Consider the following 26,491-nt stretch of genomic DNA (forward strand, 5'->3'; position numbering starts at 1 on the left):
ACTAATTGCATTGCCGTTGAAGACTCAGTGCCTTTTTCTACTAGCCAATCCAGTTTTTTGAGACTCCAAAGTTTTCTTGCACTTGCTCGGATGGGACGTAAAAAGTGCAAATAGAGATCCTCCATTTGGGTCAAGAAAATTTAGGTTGGATTGAGTTAAAAACTTGGTATCTTATGAGTAGTTGATTGTTTTAAGACACTAGTTGTTTAATTCATTGAAAAAATAAATCATGAAGACTTTTAAATATTAGATCAGGTAGATCAGAAACCAGAAGCAACGCTAAATACATCCTAAGCCTTATAAATTAGATTAGGTTTTAGATCAAATGTGTCAAACTGGATTATTATGACCGGAAGGGTCCTTGCACCGAGTTGGGTTAGGCATGAACCTCTAACCTGACCTGAGCGTCCGACCCAAAACCCAACCAGAGGCGATCCATCGCCAGTTATCTATTGCCCTGAAGGAGGACCCCGCTACACGCCTCCACCAGTCATGCTGGTCTTGGATCCTTAAAATCCCTAGAGTTCGCTCCCTGCTGCCTTCGGAGGAAGAGCCACAGCGGCATGGACGCCTTCCAAGCTCGCCGGCCGATCGGAGGGGACCCGCAACAGCCGCAGAGCCTTTTCTGGCACCCTCCCTCCTCCTCTTCCTCTTCATCGCCTATTGGAGGCTATCACCATCACCAGGACCCGCACCTCGCCCGCCTGCCCTCGCCTCCCGCCTCCCTCCCTCCGCACCAGCCAGGCTATCCCCTCCATCACCACCACCCACCTCCTCCCCCTCAGCAGCATCCGCAGCAGCAGTGGCTATATCCTGACAGCCGTCCCATTCTTCAGCAGCCGGCGCCTTCTTTTTTACCTCATCCGCCTGTTCCGCCCTACCACGCGCAACCGCCCGTCCCGTCTTATCCATCGCCGATGCCGCCAGCCCCCCACCAATACCTTTCCCCCGCTCTTCCTACTCATCCTCCGCATCGTCCCCCTACCATGCCGCCGCCGCTGGCTCATCATCATCTTCCGCCTCCTCCTACCGCAGCTTATCCTCCGCCTAATCAGGTCAGTCCCTTCCTCCTCTCTGCACTTCTTGACGAGGAAATATATTACGCTATGATCCCGAACTATTCTTTTTCTTTATTTTTTTCGTTAAAAGAATGTACCCGATTACTGGAGTTCGTATTCATGGAATTGGAGGTTGTTTTGGCGGTGTTTTCTTTGATTCTCTGGTTTATAATATATGCCTTGGTTCTTTATTGATGTATGCAGTTGCTTGTGTCAAATTTTGCGCAGTTCATTTTCATCTAGGATCGCTGAGAAAATCTTGGTCGGTTAATTCTCTGGTTGTGCGAGTTTAAACCATGTAAAATAATCACGCCAGATTCCTCTATACGAAATTCGGGATTAAGTAATAGAAGGTTGATTTTAGCTCGACAACTAGCTGAAAAAAAGGGCTGATCTTTCCCTTATTCTTTCTTCCTGAGGCCAATATCATACATATGGCACCAGGATTACTACTTAACACTGAAAGGATTTTTTTGACGAAATTATATTCAAGGATCCTGGTGTGATTAGAATAATGTTTAACGAAATGATTTGAGATGATATTATTAACTTCCAAAAAGCACAGTTCTTGGGCAAGTGTTTTGGCTTGCAAACATTATTCACATCCATAATATTTTGTTATGTTTTTCTTTCCTTTTCATTACCTAGTATAAGAGTAGAAAATCAGAAAAACTACTATATAGAACTTTCATTTCCTGTCATTCTCGCTTTTCCCCATGTCCTTTTGTTTCATAGATTGTTGAAGTGACTGATTTCTGAAAATAGGAGGCACTGAGGACACCAAAATTGTTGGATTTACCATTTCCATCTAGCACAGATTCTGCAAAGGAGCAGAAACACCTAGTTATGTGTTGGCACATCAATATTTGTTGTTGTTAGACATTATTTATGGCATGGAAGGGAAAAATGAAGGTTTTGTATTTTTGGTCTATTTATTTAAAGATTCATCTGATACGTCGACTTAATAACAGATGATAATGACTATAATACACAAATAGGTACAGTACAACAACAAATTGGTGCACATCTTTGTTTGGCATAATGGTATTAAATATTGGATATGGCAATGTAACACTCTGGCTGTAATATATAAGACTATTGCTGGTTTTTGAGAATTAAAATCACATAGTTGATGTAGGCTTTCTTGAGTCATTTGGTCAACTTGTCATTCAGTGATTTGTTCTTCATCACAAAAGGTAAAGAAGTCTAAGAGATAAATATCTTTACAAGTTCGACCTCTGAAAGTAGGTGATGTTGGATCTTTTGAACACTTGGTTGTTTGTAGGGGATATATGGACATCTCGTAATTGGATAACAGAAAAATAGAGTGCTTGGTGATTGCATGAAGGATCTTGAAAGGTGGAATAAAAAGAGGCCTATATGGATGTTAAAATAGGTTAGAAAGCAACCCAAATGCGAGGATGAGTACTAGTACTGGTACCTCACTAATTTGGTGTGGCATTGTACTGAAAGACAATATGCCTTTTGGTTTGGGCATCAAAAAATGAGTTGATGCACTATGCGTCAGTACAGACGAGCATTGAGGGGCATACTAGGACCGATTCTTTCTAGCAAGGTTTAAAATTCTATAGGATGGAGGTGTCCCGGTTTCTCCATGGAATAGGATGTCCTGTTGTCCTGTCTTGTCCTGACACCATTCCCGATTATGCATTCTGGTAGATATCCTCTATCTCTCTCCTCTTCTTCTTTCCTTTCTTTTTTTCTTTTTTTTCTTTTTCTTCTACGTTCCTTTCTTTTCTTTCCTTTTTCTTTCTTTGTTGACCCTTTCTTTCTTTTTTCCTTTTTCTTCTTCTCTCTTTGTTTTCTTTCTTCTTTCTTTCCTTCATTTCTTTTTTTCTCCCCACCTTTCTTTCTTTCATTTTTCTTCTTCTTTTCTTTCACTTTCTTTTCTTCATCTTTCCTTTTCTTCTTTCTTTCTTTTTTCTTCTTCTCTTCCCGCATGGATGGATTTTGGAGTCCCGACCTCGTCCCGATCTTGTTTTCTTATAGAAATGGGACGGGCTGGCCAGGATGCCCCCTGTTTTGCCAGGATGTAAAACCTTGCTTTCTAGTACAATATAGTATGGTTGGTTTGTATTGGTACTTAAATATTTGCTGTACGGTATGATGAGCCATATTTCAGCTTATATCTAGCCACAACCTACATAAAATGCACCTTAAAGGATCTTGCAATTTTTGTACCAAAAAAAGGGATCTTGCAAATTCAGATTGGTAATCTATGCCTTTGCTAAAGTATCCTTACAGATTTTTACTGTTGGAAATAGCAGCATATGATTCTTTAGAAGTTATTTGTGTATTATTTTAGGTTCAAACAGCCCATGGTTCTTTAAGCATTTCTAATGTTCCTAGTGGATTTTATATGATCAGCTCAAGGTTTTTTTGCCGACACAAAGTTTCAAATTTATGTGCAAAGGGCAGCTTTAGTTCTCTAGTCCCCTTTGTCCCCCCATTCTATCTTTTTCATTTTTTCTTTCGATTTGGATATATGCTTGAGCTGCTTCAATGCTAGTAATTAGCTTTACTATTTTTTTGAAGGCATTTGGACACTTGCTTCAACTTTATACTTTGAATCTACTAAGATTTGATTTCATGAAGTGGCCGCTTGTGCATTTTGGCATGCATAGACTTTGATAACATTAATTGACAAGTTAGCTTAGCTCATGGACAAATTGGTGTCTTAAATGTCCAGTACCATTATTTATCTGGCAGTGTACGTGCATGAGGTCATTTTTTCTTTGATCCATTTCTTGAGATAGTATTACCTTTTTTAGGTTCATTACTATTTTCTGGACAATGAATCACATATGGAAAAAAAAAGGTGCAACGGGATTACATATGCCCATGATTTCTTTATCCTTGTTTTGTTTGATCTAATCCGCTTGGAAATGGGTGCATGCAGGGATGGGGAAATCCATCGTGGGCTCAGCATCAAGCATGGGAATACCCAGGTTAGTATTCACTGTAATGTATACATGATTTGGCATTCTTGACAATCTCATTGTTTTACTATCATGTAAAATGCATACGTCTTGTACATTAAGTTTGATTGTTACACTAACTAAAACCCTCTAAGCTTAATTTATCCATAGCAAATGTGCCACTACTATGATATATTTGGAGTTAAATGTTTCAATCTTGTTTTGTCATTTCTGGATAGGCATTATCTCAATTGGCTTTGGTAGTTCCTTTATAGCAAAATAATGTCTTCTCTGATTTCTATCTTTGTATTTTATTATTACAGCTCCCTTTCTTCTTCAAATGCAATATTTTCCAAACTTTTCTTTTGTAGTTTTGCCACATATCCATCCATGTCAGCTTACTTATTCTCGCTAGGCTCTAGTTACATGCATGTTTCTTCTTAATAGGCACCCTTTTCTGATTTATATCATATTCTTAATGTTATCATATCTCGTAAAGTTCTTATTAGTTCTATAAGCTTGTTATAGTGATACAGATCTCAGAATTGCATATCCACTTCATTGACAACTTTTAATTTTGTTAGGAATTCTCTCATCAATCATCCATTAAATACAGTGGAATTATGATTTATTATTGCCTTGTGGCTTATGAGTTTATCTTTTTCATTCACTTTTCTGCTAAACAAAGCAAAAACAGAAGTTCTGTTTCTCTTCATACTTCTGAACTTTTTGTAGGCCCTGAGTTTTTATATCATGGATATTTCGATTATCTACCCATCATATGGTGCTAAACTTTTGTTCTTATCTCTTGCGGGTTCTAAGTGCAAAGTTATTTCTATTTATTTGATTTTACAACAACGTTGGTTTCTATAAATTCTTAAGCATAATGTATTAGAATGGTAGTGCTACAAAATTTAAACTATGTAAGTCTTCTGATGGCCATAATGCATGCAAGGTACCGTGTTATTGGGGTATAGATTTTTTCCCCTTCATTTTCATATTTTTAGGACTATATCATGATAAGTTAAATAGCTCAAAATGGTGTATCCGCTATTTCATTCAATTGGCTAAACATCTATTCCCCATCCTAGTGTCATCAGTGACCAGTTCTTTGATGCCTATAAGCCATGAATGTTTGCTAGGATGTGCAAGAGTCCAATAATAAAGTTTCCTAAGGACTCCTTTCATGAGTTGCATCCACTCTTAGGATAGGGCGATAGGTCTTAGGTATCAGTCTCTACCACAATATGAAACCTAGTCTGCGTCACAGATTCATGGTGAAAAACACAGAATTACTTTGCCAAGGGAAAATTTTCATAATCCAGTAAAATCTAGGATACATCAAAAATTAAAATGTGAAATAACAAGGATGTAGGCTATCAAAGACATGTCAATGAACCACAGATATCTAGAAGCACTTCAGAATTATTTGTGAATTGTTAATTAAAAGTAAAGCATACATATGGATTTTTGGTGAAGTAGTCTGTTTGTCATTAAGTTAATAATTACTTGGACGAGAAGTTTTCTTGAAGAATTACAGAAATTTTTGCTAGCTTTGCATGAAGAAAGAGACATACCATATGTGGTCTTGTATTCTATGATGTCTTATTGGTAGTATATGATACTATCTTCTGTATAAGTTGATATTGTTTATTGTTGGTTTGGACTGCTGGTTTGTCCCTAGAATTGCACATTTCTCAAATTATATTTTGAGATTAAGTTAATGGTCATTGTTAGCATGGTTTTGAAAAGCGGCCACCACATCGGATAGTTGAGGTACTGCATAGGACATATGCAGTATACAGGTGCATATTTGGGCACTTATGTGGTTGATTTCTAGAAATATTTAGAAATAAATATAATTAATAAAGTTAGTTAAATATAAGTTGAAAGCAATAAATAAAATTTCAGAGATAAAAGAAAATTTATGTATACACTTTCACACTTACTGGCCTATTTTAGTACAATATGACATGTTTACCTAAAAGAATACCAATAGTAGAATTCCTAAGAACCGTGCTCAAATTCAGGTACACTAATGCAATCACCAGATTTAGGAATTACCAAACGATGAACAACCTAAAAACAAGTAACATGTTTGCATGACTTATAATTAAGCTTTGAGAACATAGCTAAGAGGTATAGTATTTATGCTACTAATTTTGAAAAGACACTTAAAGTCAGTTTTCTTCTTTTTGAAGTGCCTTAACATCCATTCTCATTAGGTGCCATCTTCCCAAGCTGTATATGTGGGCCACTGGGGCTTTTTTAGGCTTCTCATGGCTAACTCTTCAGCCTAGTTCCAATGCGGTTCAGTTACCAGCCCATCAACACAATTCAGGCATGCATCCAGACATAAATTTTATGCATAATAATAACAGTAATAAGCACAAAATCAAAGATAAGAAGGCAATGCCACCAAAACAATAGGAATAGCAATTATGGTTTGATGAACATGCTAATATATAACTAGGGAATGATGTGGAAGTGAATTGCTATGTGGTCTCATTTTAGAGATGCTTTGCAGCATATGAAAGTTTATAAAAGGGCATCCAAGTGCGTGAGATTCCTGGGTGTTTCTTATGAGGCTGCCTTGTAAGTCCTATTGATTGCACTATTCTAAACATGTACTAGTTGTGGATCATGCAAGACTGTGTGACATCCTTTCTCGCCACATCTTCTTCATCTCCTCTCTTTTTTGCTTACAACTCCTGTTTTCTTCTATTATTTTTTTCTGCAGATCTATTTCATTTTCCTTTCTTTTTTCCTTTCTGATGTTTGATACTGTGACAAAGGTTAAGCTCATGCAGCAGAAGGCTACCCTACAAGGCAAAGTTCATCTAGAAATAGTAAGAAAGTGGGGTTTGGTATAGAGTACTGCATCCATTTTTGACCTGCAAATTGCAAGAACAAAACCAACTTAGAAGTTCTCTGCATTCTTATTCATGACATGCTAAGTCTTATGAGCATAAAAGCTCTTAATTGCCAATATTTGATCCATACAACATGACTGGTAGTTATTGTTATCTCAAAGGAAATGGTCTTAATGGAAACTGTCACCTGTTCACATCATTTAATCTATTTTCAACCTACTATGTATATCTCTGTTTTTCCTGCCATTTGATCTGTGTGATGAATAACTGTGATGACAAAGATAATCTCAGTAGGATGTTTCTTAGCCATCAGTGAAAAGCCATAAAATACTGAAAATGTACAGCTAGATAGGCATTTTCTGTTTCATGATGCATGCGCTTTGTGGTTATAATTCTTATTATCTTGGAGAATTAAGACTGAGTTGTCAAAGTTCCTTATAATCTCAATGATCTTTAGTTGGTGGGAAACAAAATTGCTTTTCTTAATTCTTTTTTTGATCCATGTAGTAGCAGAAAGGAACCTTCCCTACAATAATGAAGAAGATTGGGCTGCCAGGGCCAAAGCATGGGCAGCTGCTAAATCTGCAACAGAGAATCATCATAGACAGGCACAGATAATGCCAACTGGAAGAATAGAAGATCATGGTTATGCTTATCATGAGCAGTATCAACAAGCAGCTGGCCCTCCTACAGATAATCAACAGCCATCACATTCTCAATTAAGTAATCAACAATTGCCAGCCCACTTGATGGATCAACAGAAACAAGTTAGTCATGTTCATGGTTCTACATCCTTTAGTTCTGGGTCGTCATTTTATGGTACAGATGGACGTCCATATTACAATGCTGAAGATGAAGCTAGTGGTGCAGATAAAGATCATATGACTTCTTCGCAAAGAAATTTTGGTCCAAGTTCATCCACCTATGAGCAGGAGGTACCTTATTGTTATTCTTCTACTCAAGGTAATGCTTCATTTAGCATTTGGCTTTGTGCATGAATGATATCCCAAGTGCTGCTGCCATCTGCGTTGGTCATATGTCTTTGTTTTTATTTGACAATTTCATGCGAACAGTATCCTTTACTTTGGTTACTGCATGAATTTGCTGTCCATGAAGGACAGCTTTCTTTAAATTTGTCAGTTGTATTATTGTACTAATATTGAATGCAGAACCTCTGGAATCTTCAATAGTGAGCACTCAAGATGTTGACATTAGTTACAAGCTTTACAGATCATTATTTGTCCTTACAGTAACTGTTATTTGTTTTGGTCATATAGACTAATCTTTTGTTGATTTTCAGCTTCCATATGATGTATATGGCTATATTTTGATTTCTTAATATTCTTATCTTTTTCTGCAGAGACAGATGCTGTAATTTATGCAAAACTGAACAGCCGAATTTGTTCCCTAGTTTTGATGCATAATCTGGGATTATTTTCCAAAATTATAAGATCAAAGGAAAGACATCATGAATTTTAAAAATCACATGTAATTGCTGGAATTGGGTTTTAAATTTTAAGGTTCTAATTTCCCAGGTCAGGATGTTTCAGTACACTTGTGAGCATACCCTATCTTTTGCATCCTGATAGACTTTCAAGCAATGAAGAATTCTCCAGATCTATGCGTGTTTTTATTACTGTTAATACTAATTAAATGATGGAGGACCAATTGAGGACAGAAGGGTAGGTGTGAACTAGGATTTGAATCAGGAAAAAATCTTGATCTCCTGCTACTGAACAGGGAGAAATGATGCTTTTAGCAATTATAAAATATAAAAAGACTAGAGATTTTGGCCTTAGGTTTTTATATGAGATACAGTTTTGGAGAACAAGTTTCCCATAGCAAAACTTTCAACTTGTGGTGGTCCATAGCAGTCCTAATTCAGATCACATAGTTGAAGTTTCCATGGAATACAAAGGTGACCTTTAGAAAATTGCAAAACAGGGATAGTTCTATTAGAGATTGAATATAATAGAGGGGGGGGATGGAGGGATATTTCTAGTAGAGTTTGAATATTATGGGGGAGGGGCCGGTTTTTTTTTTTTTCTTTCGGGGGGGGGGGGGGGGGGGGGGGGGGAGCAAGCTTCTCTCAAGAAAATTTTATAGACATTTCATGATTTTCGTTTTTCTACAAGAAAGATAGGATTCTTCAAATAAGAGAGCAATCTCCTAGCAAAATCAGCAAAAACCCTGCTTTTTTTATTTCAAAAATCCCTCAAAATTGGGATATATATATCCGATCAACCACTTATTAACCCTGTTTGGACTCCTAAAGAAATAAGAAGGGAAGGTTTTGAACGCTGGTCAATGTTTTAAGGCACTGTCGCATTAGCAGGGCCAAACTGTAAAAACTTCCTAGAGAGTCCCCAATCAATTAAAGAAATGACTCAATACTACACTAAATCTGGACTGTCTAGGTGACTTTTAGAATCCTACTTGGATCTGATCATAATACTCTAGCTTCAATATGATTGCAAGGAACATGTCCGCATCGGTATGTTAGTTCTGGGCTGCGTAAAGAATGTTCATCCACTTCAATGGTTGTATGCATTGTGTAGTACCATACATCACTTCCTAATTTGCGGGTAACTACGGTCTTGAATTATCTGGTCTCAACCTTAATGTAAAAGATTGACATGTTTGATGTATCACTCTGAAAAACTCTGCCTAGGTCTGAAATATTTTTACTCTAATGAACAAGAAATATCCTTTCATTTTATTTGTGTGCCTACAGGGCTTGTGAGGATTAGATGAGAAGGTGAGTTAACTAATTGTATACTGTCTTGACAATTAGAATTAAATTGCCGTTTAGCTATTCTCCATTGGTAGGATTCATTTGATGTGGTTAAATTACATTAATAATCTCCAATAATATAAAGCGGACGCCTAATTGTCTTCTTGCAATATTTGATTTCAAGCAAAGAACTAGTGCATGATTTGAGCATTCATATTGTCAAATGGGTTAAAGGTAGAAACTAAAGGCTGTTTGCTTCAGAATTGGATGGTGGATTAGAAATTTATAGGTGAGCTCATGATCCTGAATTCATGAGCCTATCTAAGGAATGTCAAGTCAACATGTGTTGGCTTGCAAGATTCCTGAAGATTTAAATTGTTGAAACTTGAAAGTATCATATTACCTTATCAACTATACGAAGAAAGAATATGAAGGCTAATATCCTTTAAAACTTGCCACTTGGTTTACAATATAGGAATTCTGTCATTTAGTAGTTCCTGAAGCTCATGCACTGAATGATCATGAGATGGTTAAGTACGATGCAGAACCATCTTGGAAAAAAAATAGTATCTGTTATAGGAATTTACGTTTTGGCTGGTAATTGTAAATACATTTTGCTTTTGTTAATGAAATTTAAAAATCAACTTTTGTGGAAATCCACCATAGTTCACCTTCTTATGAATACTATGGGTTATCAAAGGAGTCTCCTTTACTGGACCACATTGTCAAGTGGGTTTTACATATTGAAGTCTTCATGCATCTCATTATTTCATTCGAAAACACCTCATCTGTTGCATCAAGCGACAAACAAAACAATGCAAACACAGGTGGTATTTTGCTATAGGCTTAGGGAATTTTTGTACAATGTCTTCTGTGAGCATGTCTTCATAAGATATGAACGAGAAAGTGGGTTTCAGAGATGAGATTGTTGCTGTTTTTGTGGATATATTTAAATTATTTAGTAGAGTACTTTTTTCTATCATTTCAGAGCATCATATATGTTTCTTTTTTTGCTGAGTGAGCTTTTTATGGATTTTCTTACTGAAGGATTCCATTTTATTTGATTCTACCAGTAAAGTTGAATAAGTTCGGTTACATCAGGATTCCTAGTTGTGCTAGCTTATCTTTTACCTTACCCTGATCTAGAAATTAGTTGGTTTGCTAAGATGTCATTGTGGGATATTGAGATTCTGCTTACCTTTTTGTGATGAAGACAGCGAGCTTATAAATCATGATAGGTAACTTCCGGAATATGATTGATAACTAGGAAAATGATAACGTTTGAATTAATCACAATGTCCAATTCATGGATAAATAATTCTGGTATGGATTGGTCAAGCCTTGTTGGTCATGGCCATTTTTCCAGATTACTGAATATTTCAATTGAATCATGAATAACCACTATTAGCTAGTCCAGGGAATAAGTTGAGGCTTCTATTTTGTGGTTATGGAGGTTTGCTGGTTCATGAATTATCATATATTCTTTTACAGATGACCAGGTCAAAGCCTATTGACTTTGGAGACTTACTGCTGTTGCTTTAGAGGGTTTGTCAGATGATATTGACTATTGTGGTGACCAAGAAAAATCATTTATTGTCAATCATTGTCTTCCACTTCTTGTGAACATATTATTTTCTCCAGATATATAATTGTTCATGATCTAGGTGGTCTACTTAAGAATTAACCATTTATTAGGCTTGTGGTTTTGGAAGGATACTAGCTTGTTAGAACTGCATGCAGAACTGTGGTGGTCTTTTTTTAGATGCTCTTTACTTGTAGAAGAGGATAGTGATGTTAATCCCACTTTAATTGCTGCTATTACATGGAAGATATGCCAATTTCATAAGTTCATGGATTTCATAGATATTTCCTAATGACACTAATAGTCGTTGCAATTTTCAAGAGGGAAAATATTTAGATTAGTTGTTTCTCCTGCCATTTGGTTGGTGACCTAGATAAAGAGAATAAAGCAGAATTTATGATGAAAATGAAAATGTAAAGGAAGCATTTACTCCATTCATTGAACATATTAATATTTTTTTGGGTTGCTATCAGCATGCCATGTCTATAGTCTCACCCATTTCTTAAAAGGTAGTCATTATTAAAAGAATTTATTTTGAGAAATATACTTTTACACCTCTTTGGGAGTGTATATGGTCATTATGTGTTGGTATGTGTATGTTTTAATGCATGCATGAGGTCTTTTTGCTTTGGAGATGTTAGAAACATGCTGGTTAAGAAATTGTTATTTAACTACAACATGGATTATCTATGAATCAGATCTGAGACCTAAATATTTTCTAAGTTCTATTTGAGTAGCTTTGTAGGCTAAGCACTTTATCTGCTGGTACTAGTTAGTTATGAACTCCATATAATTTCACCCTTAATATAATTGCTCCATGGAATGCTTTTATCTTTTATAATTTTTCCCTGCCATTCTGCACTGCTTTATAAAACATTAGTTATTGAACTGTACATATTTTGTCACTCTTAGGAGCCTGAAAGCCTGTAATCTTGTTTGTGATTCATGGGTAGTGTTGCAAGAAGATTGCCATCAAAGTTGCTTTATGTGGGAGTCTGGATTGTGGTTTGTGCTTCTAATGATAATTTGATCTTCTTCGCTTTGACTGTGCCATGTAATAGCAGGTGACAGAGAATCTGTGAACCAAAGTGAGAGCTTGCAGCAGCCATTTCCTTTACCTGCTTCATCAGTTCAAGAAGGGTTCCTTCATTCACAGTCCACATTACCTGTTCGAAATATCTCAGTGGAACAAGCTCATTTCACCCATATTGGACAGTCCTCCAAATTGATACCTGATGTCAGTGATCAACCGCTGGATTTTCAGCCTAGATCTGCTTCCGGCCTTGAACCACACCCACAGATTAGCTACGAACATGCTGATCTAGCAGGATCTGTGGGAGTGATGGATCATGATGCAATTGAGACGTCTATTCATTCTTGGACTCCATCAGCTGCTCCAAGGGTTTTTTCTCATATTCCTTTAGCTCCAACTGGAACACAGGTTGCTAAAGTCCTTCCTTTAATCCGTATAATTTCGTTTGCATATTTAGATCCTTGACATTAGGTTGCTGCTGCTGCTTACAGTTTGATCCTTCTTTTGCATCACAATCTTCCCTACCCGTGCCCCCTGCTCCGGTCTATGTAAGAGTTCCTGGAACAAACTTCAGGCCCAGCATCCCACCTGTCACTGCACCCTTTGGCTTGGGCTCTGGAACTTCTCTTCATCATGCAGCGGCATTTTCTGGTGATGCAAAGGCTGCATTCAATCTCTCTGAACGTCCAAAGAAGGTGCGGTTGTTAATTTTTCTAACACATAACTTTTTATCTTATTTTACAGTGTTTAACGGTTGTTCTCTGTAAATCTCAGTCTGCTGTACCTAACTGGCTTCGAGAAGAAATAATAAAAAATAAATCTGTTCTTGCAAATGCTGGTCCAAACCACCAAAACGGAAGCTCTTTCCATTCTATTCAATCTGAAGATGATGATAAGTCCTCTAAAGGTGTTGATCAGGCTGGCAGCAAGAGCATGGAATCAACCAAGTCAACTGAAGATGAGGAAGATGATGAGGTACAATTACCTTTCTTTATAATGGATATAGTTTTTCTGGTTGTCTTTTCACAGTTTGCAACTTAAAAATGTGTTCTGGCACATAAGCCAAAAGTCGTTCGTTTAAAATGTTGGCACTAGAATTTTTTTCGTCATATGATTCTTCAAGCCCTTCTTGTCACATCAAGGTTTCAATAACCCCATTTGCTTTTTGATCTTTATCTAATATTTCTCCTTTCACTGAACTTTGTGGCCAAGGATGTATGGTAAAATTTTGAAGGCTAGGGTTGAGTCACTGCTATCTCCACTGAAGATGGTTGGGTCAAGTGTTCAGTGATTGGTCTTGTGAGGATGTCCTGAGTTTTGGTGGAGCCGCAACATGGTTTTATGGTAATTGGCTTTTGGTTAGACCATTGGCAAGTGCTATTTACCATTGCTTGTGCCACTTAGTGTTGGCATCAAGTGCTGTATTTGACCGTGTTTAGACTTGACATGGATTATCACGTATACACACATAGTGCAATACATGTTCAGGGTATTCGTGTGTATGGAAATGCTAAACCAATTTCTTACTGAGTTTATCATCAGTTTAATTTAATTAAAAAAATCATGGTGAGTAAATAAAGAAAGAACAGATGGAACTTTTTTATATTGCTATGTGCACAATAATTAAGAGAGAGGGCAGGGGATGGGAGATTCAAGGGAACTGTTTTGTTGATGATTGTTGAAGTAACTGGGATTCTGGGACCTGGATAAACTTCTCATCAGTTCTGATTTTGGATAAAAGTGAGTCTTTTCTTCCAGCTTTGCTTCCTTAATAACAAATTGATATATAGTTAATCCCTTGTGTCCTTTTTGTTGCCAATTATTGTTATGACTGTACATATAGGTTTTACCTAGCTTTAACTCCAATGCTGGCAATATCTAGTCCTCAAGTTTCTGCAGTCCTAGTCCATTTTGTTTTTCAATTTACAAATGGCATTCCTACGAACTTATGCTGGCTTTTCCTCTAGAGGAAATCAGACAAATATGTAGTTCAGTATTTTTCTGTGTCCTAGAGGGAAGGATATAGATGCTGACAATAGGCTTGAAAATAAGCAATAAATGTCCTTCAGAAGTTCTAGTTGACCAGCAAAAGATGATAATTTATGCTTTCAATAGTCAATCAAGCCTTTAACTTTGTCTAAATGAAGATATCTGTTGGAGGATGTTGGTTTTCTTTTAGTAAGAGGCAGACCAAATTGAATATCGTAGAGCCTTCAGGAAAACCCAATAGGTTGCAAATATCTGAATTATGAGAGCAACCGTAACTGAAATAGACCGAGTTTTTCTTGATGCTGTAAGATAAAAATGTAAGATTGTGAAATTTGCAAAACAAGTCTTAAAGATTTTTAAGAAAAAAATTCTCCTTTGCAAAAGATTGGTAGGTTTTCATTTTTATCAACTAATACAAGATGATAGGTTGAAATTTGTGATCCTGTTTTATATAACTTGATTTCACCCTTAGCAACAACCATATTTGGTAGTGATGAGGGACACTCCATGATTATATTAAAAGAATAGAAGATATTTTGTATTTTTATAACTTTGCCTATGTTTTGTATGACTGGTTTCAAGCTTGGATAAAGGAGAGTTGTGGTAGGTTGACGGCCACTGTAAAACTATAATCACATCCCATGAACAAGAATCTGTATAAGAAAACTATTAGGCATTACCTACTATTGACGTGCTGCAGCGAACCAAACTTCACATCCCATGAACATGAATCTGTATAAGAAAACCGTTGGGCTTACCTACTATTGATGCCCTGCATCGAACCCTGTGTAATGAAAAGTGAGAAAAGGTTAACTAGGCATTTCTTGGAAGTGACACATGACATTGGCGCCCGGATGTGGTGAGAACTAGACAAGGGTTCTCAAACTTTAATGGAGGGCAAGTAGGCCTATGTTTTGTATAACTAGTTTCAAGCTTGGATAAAGGAGGGTTGTGGTAGGTTGACCGGCAGTGTAAAACTACAATCACATCCCATGAGCAAGAATCTGTATAAGAAAATTCTTGGGCATTACCTACTATTGACGTGCTGCATCAAACCCCATGTAATGAAAAGTGAGGAAAGGTTAATTAGGCATTTCTCGGAAGTGACACATGACATTGGCGCCCTGATGTGGTGAGAACTAGACAAGGTTTCTCAAACTTTAATGGATGAGTATGGTTAGAGAAGTTAGTCGAGGAGAGTAGGATACATCTAGCAACTTGGAATATAAGGTCATTAATAGGGAAACTAATGGAACTAATAGATATAATTGCTAGGAGGAGAGTTAAAATAGCTAGCTTACAAGAGACTAAGTAGATAGAGAAAAACAAAAGAAGTTGGTAAGACAGGATATAAACTTTGGTATACTTGGAAAAATTGAAAGAAAATTGAGTAGGACTTATTGTTGATAAGAGTTTCAAAGATGAAGTTGTCAACATTAAGAGAGTAGGAGATAAAATAATCTTGGCAAATTAGTGTTAATAGTGAAGTCTATTAATAATCTTGGCAAAATCATTAGGAACTTGAGGACTAGGTGGTGGAATTTGCAAGGAGAGAACCAAATGGTTTTTAAGGATAGAATGCTGAAGGAAAGAAAACAAGATGTAGATGGGAAATCAATGCTATGTGGGAAGAGATGACTAATGGTATTAAGAAAGTGGCTGTAGCGGTATTAGGAGAATAAAAGGAAATACGACCATCCGGTAAGGAAACTTGGTGGTGGCATGAGAAAGTTAAACTGGCGGTTAAGGTTAAAGGGAAGTGCTATAGGGGACTCCCTAAATGTAGAAATAGAGAAGCTTATGAAAGCTATAAGATGGATAAAAAGAAAGTTAAGAGGACGGTACAAGAGGCTAGGTTCAAAGTGTATGAAGAGTTATATTGGAAGCTATAAACTATGGATGGGTGAAAGATATCTAATAAGATTGCAGGACTAAGGAAAAGAAAAATTTGAGACTTGACTCTAGTTAAATGCATGAAAGATGAAGGCTAAAATATTTTGGTTAAAGAGGATAAGATGAAAGAAAGAGAAGTTGTTTTAGTAAGCTATTCAATGGAAGACGTGTTGACATTTTAAGATATCTTACTAATTCTATTGAGAATAGAAATTTGAAGTATACACATAGAATTAGAGTATTTGAGATGAAGTCTTTGGAAAAAATATTACGAGAAGTGGTTGGACTTGATAGAATCTTTATTAAATTGTGGAATAGTTTAGCTGATGTGGAAGTAATTTAGTTGACTAATTTATTTAATAAGATTTTAAACCAAAGTGCATGATGAATGAAGAGCACTATAGTACTGATTTATAAGAGTAAAGGTGATATTCAAAATTGTTATAACTATTGTGGTATTAAATTCACGAGCTATTCTATGAAATTTTGGGAGGATGATTGAGCATAAATTGAGGTGTGACACAAAAATATCTGAGAATCAATTTAGTTTTATTTCAGAAAGATTGACTATGGAAGCTATTTTTCTCCTTCGGAGGTTAATGGAGAAATATAGAGAAAAGAGACAAGATCTTCATTTTGTTTTATTGATTTAGAAAAATCATATGATAAATTCCTTAGAGAAATTTCATTGTTGGTGTTGGTAAAGAAATGAGTCTCCTTTAGATATATTAATATGATTAAGGATATATACAATGGACTGGTTACTGATGTGAGCTACCGATGGAACACTAGTGAGTTTTCAATCACAATAGGGATTTGTTCTAACTTCTAAGTCCTTATCTTTTTGCACTAGTCATGGATGTATTTACTAGGCTTATTCAGGATAATATTCCTTGGGTGCATGCTATTTGCGAATGATATAGTTTTAGTGGATAAAACTAAGATTGAAGTTAATTGTAAGATGGAGTTATGGATGAGTTTATTAGAATTTAAGAAAGAGTGTATTAGAATTTAAGAATTTTAAGTTAGGTAGGAAAAAGACGGAATAATGGAATGTAGTTTTCGTAAAGTTAGAAATAAATATGAAAACGGAGTAAAAATTGAGGATCATAAAGATTTTAAGAGTGATAATTTCTGGTATTTAGGATCGATTATTCATAAAGGAGGGAGGGATTGAAGAGGATGTTGTCTCTAGGATTAATGCAGATTGGATAAAATGAAGAAGTGCAGTTATGATATTTTGTGATTGTAGGATACCTACTAAGTTGGAGGAAAAATTTTATAGGAGAGCTATAGAGTTGACTATGCTTTATGGTACAGAATGCTGGGTAGTTAGAACAACATTTGCACAAGATGAGTTCGGCCGAAATGAGAATGTTGAGTTGGAATACAAGAAAAGTTAGAAATACTAATTGAGGATATATTGAGAGAAGGACGATTTTGATGGTTTGTACTTGTACAATGTAGGCTGAGGGATACACTGGTATGGAGTGATTTGATACATGTAGAAGAAAAGAAGGGTAGAAGTAGACTGAAATTACATGGGATTAAGTAGTAGAGAAGGACTTAATATCTATATATCTTTTAGGAAATGTGACCCTAAATAAAGCAGAATGGAGGAAATGGATTCATGTAGCCGATCCTGAATAGTTCGGGATTAAGATTTAGTTGAGTTGAATTGAGTTGAGATAATTCGTATTTTTGAGCACAAGTAAAACCATTTGGGGAGCCATTGAGACTAAGAATAGTGTATAAGATCAGAATTCTTGAGAATGTTATGATATTGCTCCTTAAGAATTTTCTGCATTACTTGCACAAAAATATTACTTGCCATCTACTAGAATTAGCTTTTGTAGTTATGATTGTTGGAAAGTTGGGTATCTTTTGTCTTATAGTTCTGACAAGTACGGAAACATTTTTTTGTTCATTTAATCACTCTTCTTTTCATATTTTTTTGTAGGATGATGTCGAGGCGGCAAGATCAGCTGCATTCAACCAGGAAATAAAGCGTGTCCTAACTGAAGTTCTTATGAAGGTTTTGTTTGCCCTCTAGATTTTAAATATGTCTATTTTCTTCCCTTGGTGCTGATTTATTTTCGATACACAGGTTACGGATGAGCTTTTCGATGAGATTGCTACAAATGTTCTGAATGAAGATAATCCAACTGTTGAAGGTGGATATTTATTCAAGGAATTTGCATTCTCTTCCAACTTTTGTACAATGCGTAGAAAATGTGGTGCATGTTGTATGTCATGTTTCTTGTCTTTCTGCTGCAGTTAGTGATCATGCTGATGTCGAAAATCATGAAGTCTCTTTTCCAGCAGCTTCAACACCTAAAACATCTGCTAAGGTTCTAGTTCCAGCTGGAAAAAGCAATAAAAATATTGGCGGTACTGGTGAAAATTCTAGCTCAAGCTCTTCTAGAGGAGACATACTGGGTCTTGCCAATTATGCTTCAGATGATGATGATGATGTTGATGATTGTGTTGGTGATGATGGGGGAACTCAAAGCTCCAATTTGCTGTCTTCTGGGATGGTGATTGATGCTTCTCATCAGCAGGAAACCAGTGGCAGGGTTTCTGCAAATGTACTTGAGAGAGTGGAAAAGGGGATTGCACTAGTCAACAAAGAGAAGCCTAGTGAAAATGTACACAAAATCAAGAGTCAGAGATATAGAACAGACCCTACTGGATCTCCTCCAAATCTTGGAGCAAGGGATAATGAAGGAAATTCTGTGATGCAATATGCCTCTTCATCTGACAATAAATTGCATGGTCGTGCAAGTGACAGGATGGCTCGCATTGGTGATGTGCAGACATCTGTTGAAAGTAGAAAGTTTTTTCAGTTTTCTCCAGATAGCTCCAATTCTCTTCAGTCAAACGATAAGGCAGGAAAGGAGTCTACTGTTGATGATGCTAAAAATGGGAAATCAGTCAGTGGAGAGGGCCATGTTAGAGAATCCAAAAGTATTTTGAGCAATAATAGACATCCAGAAAAAAGGAGCAATAGCGACTATCCTGTCAAAGAGGCAAAAGCTGTTGTAGATAAGACAGTACTTGAAACTTCTGGTGCTAAAAATTTTACCAGTCATGAAGGTAGGGAAAAAGTCAAGAAGGAAAAAAGGGATAACATTGAGGAGAAAGCCCAGGATAGGGGTGGTGGAGGAAAAAATATGAGGGAATCTGATTCCAGAAGCAGTTCTAAGCATACTAGTGCTAGGGATGACAGGAAGGATGTGACAAAAGATAAAAGGAAAAAGGACAAGGAAGATTGTGCAAAGAAAGGGGAGCAGATAAGGGATGAGAAGGAAGACAGGTCGACACGAGGTATGAAGGATGAGGTCAGGTATAAAACTAGAAGGCCCCCTTCACCTAGCAGTAGAGTTAGAAGTAGCAAAGAAAATTCTTTGCATGGTTATGGCAGTCTTTCAGGTGATGACCGTTCTGATAATTCAAAGAAGAGGTACATGTAGCTTCTATCTTTAGTATGCTTATATTAAGTGCCTTCTTTCTCTTGTCAATCTTAATGTTCCTGTGCCGCTTTATAGGAAGGTGCAGTCACACAGAGGTAGCTCGTCACCATCACCTACAAAGTCTAGGATCAGGTATAGTGGATATACATAAACAATCTCTCTGTTTGGCTTAGCTGAGAGAAATTTATATTTTTGTAGGATTTTTGAATCATCAATCATGCAGACATGTTCTAATAAGCTTTTCCCAACTGTTTTTTTGATTCAAGGAGCAACCATTTTTTCTTACTTTTAAGTTTTTCCATCTAGACTAAGCTTAGCCAATGTGCAATTTTATGTATTCAATATAATGCATTCACTTTCTGTTTTCTTCAGGGACAGAAGAAAATAAAATCAACAACTTTAGTGAAGCCTTATTAAATCTTGTATTGTGTCCTTATTCCATTCTTTAATTGAATTTTTTGCCACTTGTTCTTACCTTGAACCCTTCAAAAGCCATACCCTTTTCCTTTCTAAAATGCTCATATAGATAGGCACTTGACATTGTGAAGGAGAAATGGACTTTTTTCTTTGTTAATGTTCTACATAAGAAGTGTAATTATTGACCTAGGCCCTTGGTCCAAATACTGACTCCATCAGTCTGACTGGTTTATGATTAAAAATATTTAAAAATATTAAAAATATTAAAAATTAGATATGATATGATAAAATGTCTAACTATTTATATTTTTTCTATTTTTGATGAACTGTTTATTATTTTTTATCTTACATTAAATGCTACTCTTTAAGGCACATTTATCTCCATTCTACACTACCATTTAGTTGTAGCATAAATAGAAAAATCATGATTCATTTAATTGTAAAAAATGAAAGTAAAGTTGCATATAATATAGAAAATATATAAAATTTATTGATATTTTATATTTTAAATAATAAAGTTTTAAAAGTATTCAAATGCATTAAGTGAAGTATGGTAAGAAAGAATTGTTTATTTTCAATTTTGTATTGGAAATAATTGATTATTAAAATACTGAGTAATGATATGTTTTGAATAGCAGATATATTTTTTGTTGCTTGATAAACTGTCAAACAAATTGTTGTGTTGGTGGTTGAGAGCACCCTGCACAAGCCTTTGGTCACGTGGTCATGTATTTGATTCCCATCCTAGTCACGTTTTTCAAAATTTTTCTTTTCAATTGCTGACCGCACTTTCCACCGCTTGATTCAATGGTTTTCTCGGAAAACCAGCCAGATCAGCAAGTTTCATGTGGGTCCACCACATTTCTAGTCTTACATGAAATCTGGACAGGTCGTAGGTCTGGTTTGCTTGTTTTCTGGGTGGACCGGCCAGTCTAGTCTGTCTCTTATAACTATGCTATAGTTAGACATGTGTTGATGGTGTCATAATCTCCCCACTTTCTTGTGATTTCTACAACAGATTACAAATGATAAATTATGAACTTAAATAAATATAAGATAATCTGAGAAATGATAGGGAAGACAAGCATAACTTTCATTGATGTGCCAATGGGCCACCTCTTAAAGATCTGGCTTGGTAGCATGAATGAATTTACGCCATGCTTGTGCCAAGATAATAGGAAAAATAAATTAGTCTGCTGGTATGGCCATTAAATGTCAGTCAGGAGTGGGGTGTGGGAATGTGGGTGCGGGTGTGGGGAAGCAGATATTTCGGAAACACTTTACAAGGAAGCGCTTAGAAAGCAAGTGCAGGTTCAAGATTTTAGGAAGATTCTAAAGCAGGGCAGAAGATTCCAGCCATTAAGGTCTAGCCCAGCCAAATAGGGGAGCCAAACTCCAGTTGATCTTGGGCTTGGTATATATAGTTTAATTTCAGACAGTGCCCTAGACTTGCCTAAGGTTTTAGCCACAGGTCAAAGGTCAGGCCTGGTCCTGGCCAAGCCTTTCGAATTGGCACTCCTGAGTAAAAGTGCTTGCTCTTTTCCTCTTCATGCCTTTCCATTTGATTAAAGTGTTTTTAAGAAATTAGAGCTTGGACTGTGTAATAGTTTCAGGAAATGCCCTACCCACGTATAGTTTCATGCATGCCTTTTGTGTTGACATATGTGGCATGTGACTGTTTTAAATTTTTCAGAACCCTATTTGGACTACGAAAATTGCTTCCTATCATGTGCAGCGCAGATGGATTGACTGCTTAAAAAATGCGTAGGTATTGTAATACTTTGCATTTTTTATTTCTTGAAATTAGGGCAAATGGCCTTAACTGCATCTAGCCCCCCCCTCCCCAACCAAAAAAAAAGCTCAAACTTTAAAGGGTTGCCTATGGCCTTATCATCTGAAAACATCCGTTTTTACTATCAGGAAACATAAAAACATTTAATTATGAGTACGGATACTAATATATGATTTAAAATCTTGCCATTTTGGCTTCATGGTGGGCCTCTCGCCCATGAAAAGCTACGAAAGCAAGGACTCCACACCAATTAATTTATGGCTGAACTTTTTCTTATCATACCTTTCTTATGCTTTAAGTGAAACTCATATAGATGTGACACTAACTTGTTGAAGGCGCAAGAGGGGTCAAAATATGGTCCTGACAGATGAAGCTGAACCATTATTGTATATGTGGAGAGAGGACCTGATTTCAGCCCTCTTTCTGGAGGACTTTTGTATTCTAAATTTTAGATGCTCTCATTCACTTGTTGTCTCATCAATATTCCTGCTCTCATTTCAATTATATTTAAGTATGGGCTAATGTTTCTCAGTTGATGTCCTGCTTTTGGTAATTTTTTATGGCTTATTGGGATCTTTCTTGAATATGTTCAGAGAACCTGTATGCTCTAAAGAACTGACACTATGTTGTCTGCTGGTGTCCTGGGAACTGCATTAGTGGATAAAAATGATAAATTTTGGGTTTCGTTTGGTCTAATAAACTACAACTAGTATTACTTCATTTTTGTATTCATATTTTTTTTTCCGAGAATGTTATATCAAGCTGCCTCTGCTGTTCCAATTTTAGACTGTATGGGTTGGAATCCATGAAAGATGGAACTTAGCTGTACAAAGTAAGATGCTTGAAATTAGTAGTTCTATCAGATTATAATAGATTAGCCTGTTTGAGCAGTCAATTTCTAGTGACTGGCTTCCTTTTTTTTTCCACGTTATGGGTGTTGGTACTTGTTAATATAGCTAAAGAAATAACATTTTTATGGTATAAAAGATGTGATCTCTAGCATGCAGGTAGGTTCTGAGCGGTTAAAAGGATTAAGGACCAGCAAGTATGTGTATTTATGCTTTTACTTACCCAGTCAGTGTTATTTCTTATTTCTAGACAAGTTTCGCGGTCTCCACATAGCAAGCATTCTCACCGCAGGAATTCTCCCTATTCTTCTCTTGATCGGAGGTAAGAGGCCTAACATTCTGTTTTGTAAGATTAAGATTGTGTTATTCCTCGAAACAAGTTACATCGCAGGTGAATGTGAGATGGGCCCTTCTAGACCCTGGTTCACACCCAAGTGGTTTTCGTGTTACTAGTCTTTGATTGACATACTTAATCCTTTTATGCTGCAGGAGGAGATCTAGATCCACCACTCCGGTCAACAGGAGGAGATAACACAGGCATAATATGGGAGCAGTCGGAAAACATTGAAAGTTCAGTGCTGTATGTGATGTCATTGGTCTGACATCTTCCAGGTGGGTGGTCGGCTTGTGGCTACTTGCTACGCTGCTGTTACTGTTGCATCTAGGATAACTCTTTTATGAAGGAATGGGGAATCTGAAGAGGATCACTAGTTGGACCTATATAGGATCAGGCATGAAATTTTAGTGGCTCAATTTTCAAACTCTACAGGGAGTTCTAATGGAAGTTGGCGGTGGCAGCAGTTGGATTTTAGGGGTGGGGCGTTTGAGAGGACTCGGTAGTTGTGATGTATCAGTAGGAATTTAATATTTTTGTTGGTCAAGTATGGTTTCATATGTGCTTCATGTTTTGTATGGTAGGATGCTAGCTAAAATGGAATATATTCTCATGAGTATGTATTCTTCCCAACTATATAGCTGATGTTTGGAGTGCAATGTGTTCTTAGGAGTCTTTACCTGCTTCCATGTGGTTTGGAGTGTAATGTCAAACTACATTTGGCGTCCAATTATCTTTTTCCTAAAGATCCGGCTAATCTGCTGGTTTTGCATTTCCCCCATCAACTATTAGTTATCCCCAATATCCTAGCGCTTATGAAACATCTGGCTAGTTAATGTGCCATATAGCTTTCATGTTCAGCAAACGTGCTTGGGGCCTGTGAGTATATCTTTGCAGTGTGATTTTTCATGGCTTGCCCAAGTATTCAACTAAAACCTCATTATCATTGAAGCATTGTATGCTGAAACTCGCAAATGGTGATGCAGGGGTAGCTTTCTCTTGGCTTATTGTATTTAAGGCTTGTTTGGTTCGCGGGAAAAGAAGGAAGAAAGTGTGGTCAACGGAAAAGTAATAAGATATCTCTTATTTGGTTGGAGTTTTTAAATAAGAGAGATGGAAAAATTATATTTTTATGGAAATATAATTTTCACATTTCATGGAAAAGTCTTTTTCATGAGAAACATAAGAAAACTACTTTCGTATGAGGCGGAATCACTCTTTTTATTTTTTTCCAAAAAGGCTCTTCAGCATTAAAGAAGCATTAAAAAGGTATTAAAAATCTAATTTTTATTAAGGGCATAATAGGAATTATACATAACTTTTACAGAAAAGTGGATGGTCAACCAAACATAAGCACTTTGGAAATTTGTCACTTTTCTATTGTTAACCAAATATGCTAAAAGTATTTTTCTAGGCAACATTTTTTTTAGAAATTTATTTTTCAGAAATTATATTTTTAGGAAAGAAAATGCTTTCCGCAAACCAAACGAGCCTTTAGAGGCTACCATGGCAAGGCATCAACCCTTCTTGTTTGTTGTCTCTTTACTGGTTTCTGCCAGAGATTAAAAAACTGATTAAGTTTCTCGCACAACCCTACCGATGCTGATTTCTTAAGGCACCTTTTGGATTGAAGATATGTGGGGTTTGTACTCGTATTTCCTGAAAATAACATCAAACATGTTGGGCTGTTGACTGGGATAAGTTAGCTTGGCTATCCGCTAAATGCAGCTGTATGCTAAATTGGTATGACCTTGTGCCTGATGACTGTGGTCTCACTACGTTTCAGGGTATAACTTGGTTTAAACTCCTCCGTTATCTCTCTATTATTAGAGAAATTGACCAATTTAGGATATTATGTAATATAATAAAGAAATTTTTATTATATTATTATATTATATAATAGATTATTATGTAACAGAATCATAGAGATTTAAAGAGTAAAATTTTCCAAGTTTATAAAAAACACCTTTTTCTTTTCATTTATAGTAATACCCGCATAGCCTTTTCTCATCCTCTCGTCATCCAAGTACAAAGTTAACTGTAATTAATGCTTCGTATAAGACATGCTTTTTTAGTCAAGAGTTGAGATTTATATCTGTTTGTTCCTGTATGGAATAATATGTCGTTCTAGGGCTGGTCGTTATTTGATGGTACTCTATGTATCCTCTCTCTTTGCTGCCTCCCGTTGGGATTGATTTATCTACCATTACTTTTATTATTGTTTCTTCATGGGATGGATTCACGATGAGCTTCAATTAATTCGGTCTTTCTTAGGACCAAAACCCTGACAGTTGTAAGAGTGCCAAGACTAAACAATTAAATAATGCCCCAGCCTGTAGCTTTTGCTGGTGTTTTGATGCGACCGTCGATAGTTTGGCGTCCTTACATATTGGTGGATAATTATTATGTTCCGACTCTGATCTGATTAGACTCAACCATTCTGTAATTAAACATGTGGATTGGGTTGGGTCCAAAAATTGAGCTTGATCTAAATTACATCTAGATCTAATTTAGGTCAATAAAATAGATCTGACTTCTAACCCCCCCCCCCCCCCCCCCCCCCCTCCCAAAAAAAAAAAAAATACCTATCTCCAACTGAACCCGATCGAAATTATTATATACTAAACCACCTTGTAATTAATCCAAATTTAGATGGTACATTGCATCAATTTATGAATAAAATAAGAATTTTATTAGGGTGCTGCTAAGTTTTCCACCAGATAAATCCCGACCAACTGTAGGGGAAACTTAGAAGTGCCATAGCAAAATCCATAAAATAAATATTGCATTAGACTTAGGCATAGCATTCATGCATGCAGTACCGGTCTCAGTGTAGAATTCATTGCATGCAATACCGGTCTTCAGTGTAGAATTAATTGCATGCAGTACCGGGCTCGCTAGATCACTAAAACTCACCATTGATTACTGCTTATCGGGATGTCACCTTTTGCTCATGCCTTTGAAGCTATTGCATGCATTACTGCTCAAAGTTGGTTAAGGCTAGAGGCCGGTGGTTCCAAAATCTTTGGTCGCAGGGAGTTGGCGCTGGTATTTCCGCCCTTGGAACCATCGCCATCACTAGGGACCATCTGGAAACTCCCGGCAGGATATAGACCGCGGGATTGCAGCGTGGAGGGCAGGAAGAATGTGAATAGGATAGCGGAGGAGTGAGGGCGTGTGGGTCGTTCCCTTGTTTCTTGTGGGATCATATGAGAAAATAAGACCTTTCGAGGTCTTTTCACTCATCCCACCGAGAGTGGGCCATGGAACTCCGCCTCTTCCTTCCTCTCCCGCTCCCTTCCTCCCATGCATCATGCCCCACTCTAAGCCCTACCTGTCCGGCCAGAAGTTTCCAAACAGTCCCTAGCAGATAAGAGATCCTTAAGGAAGATTTTCCATCTCATAAAATAGAATTTTCTCTGTTCTCCACATCATCTCACAGTATGGGCAATGCCAATGAACAAGGGATGTCTTAGATTAGTATACTAGCTTCAACTGTCCATATCTTTTAGGTCTCAATGTGCAG

General features: G+C 36.7%; 1 protein-coding gene across 3 annotated transcripts; it reads left to right on the plus strand.

Moving 5' to 3' along the window:
* The first annotated feature begins 467 nt into the window (after window positions 1–467).
* Window positions 468–23,652, plus strand: LOC103696292. 3 transcript variants are annotated; one of them, XM_008777861.3, is made up of 12 exons: window positions 468–1,055; window positions 3,979–4,027; window positions 7,381–7,833; window positions 12,251–12,627; window positions 12,711–12,914; window positions 12,994–13,194; window positions 18,062–18,136; window positions 18,209–18,275; window positions 18,379–19,564; window positions 19,650–19,706; window positions 22,882–22,953; window positions 23,121–23,652. In XM_008777861.3, the coding sequence occupies exons 1-12, from the start codon at window positions 564–566 to the stop codon at window positions 23,161–23,163; spliced, it is 3,276 nt and encodes a 1,091-aa protein (XP_008776083.2). In that variant the 5' UTR covers window positions 468–563; the 3' UTR covers window positions 23,164–23,652. The 3 variants fall into 3 exon arrangements, with proteins under 3 accessions (XP_008776083.2, XP_026656637.2, XP_008776082.2); XM_026800836.2 differs by having other exon boundaries at window positions 7,384–7,833; XM_008777860.3 differs by having other exon boundaries at window positions 469–1,055; window positions 7,378–7,833.
* The last annotated feature ends 2,839 nt before the right edge of the window (window positions 23,653–26,491 follow it).

The sequence above is a fragment of the Phoenix dactylifera genome, chromosome 9 (genome assembly GCF_009389715.1).
Source record: "Phoenix dactylifera cultivar Barhee BC4 chromosome 9, palm_55x_up_171113_PBpolish2nd_filt_p, whole genome shotgun sequence".
In the NCBI taxonomy this organism is placed as follows: Eukaryota; Viridiplantae; Streptophyta; class Magnoliopsida; order Arecales; family Arecaceae; genus Phoenix; species Phoenix dactylifera.

What these genes read in the sequence shown, in the direction of transcription:
- LOC103696292 (XM_008777860.3), top strand. Translation starts at nt 564, where the DNA reads ATGGACGCCTTCCAAGCTCGCCGGCCGATCGGAGGGGACCCGCAACAG. An exon ending in TCAAGCATGGGAATACCCAG is followed by an intron (nt 4,028 to 7,377) that starts GTTAGTATTCAC and finishes TGATCCATGTAG; the next exon opens with TAGCAGAAAGGAACCTTCCC. An exon ending in TATTCTTCTCTTGATCGGAG is followed by an intron (nt 22,954 to 23,120) that starts GTAAGAGGCCTA and finishes TTTATGCTGCAG; the next exon opens with GAGGAGATCTAGATCCACCA.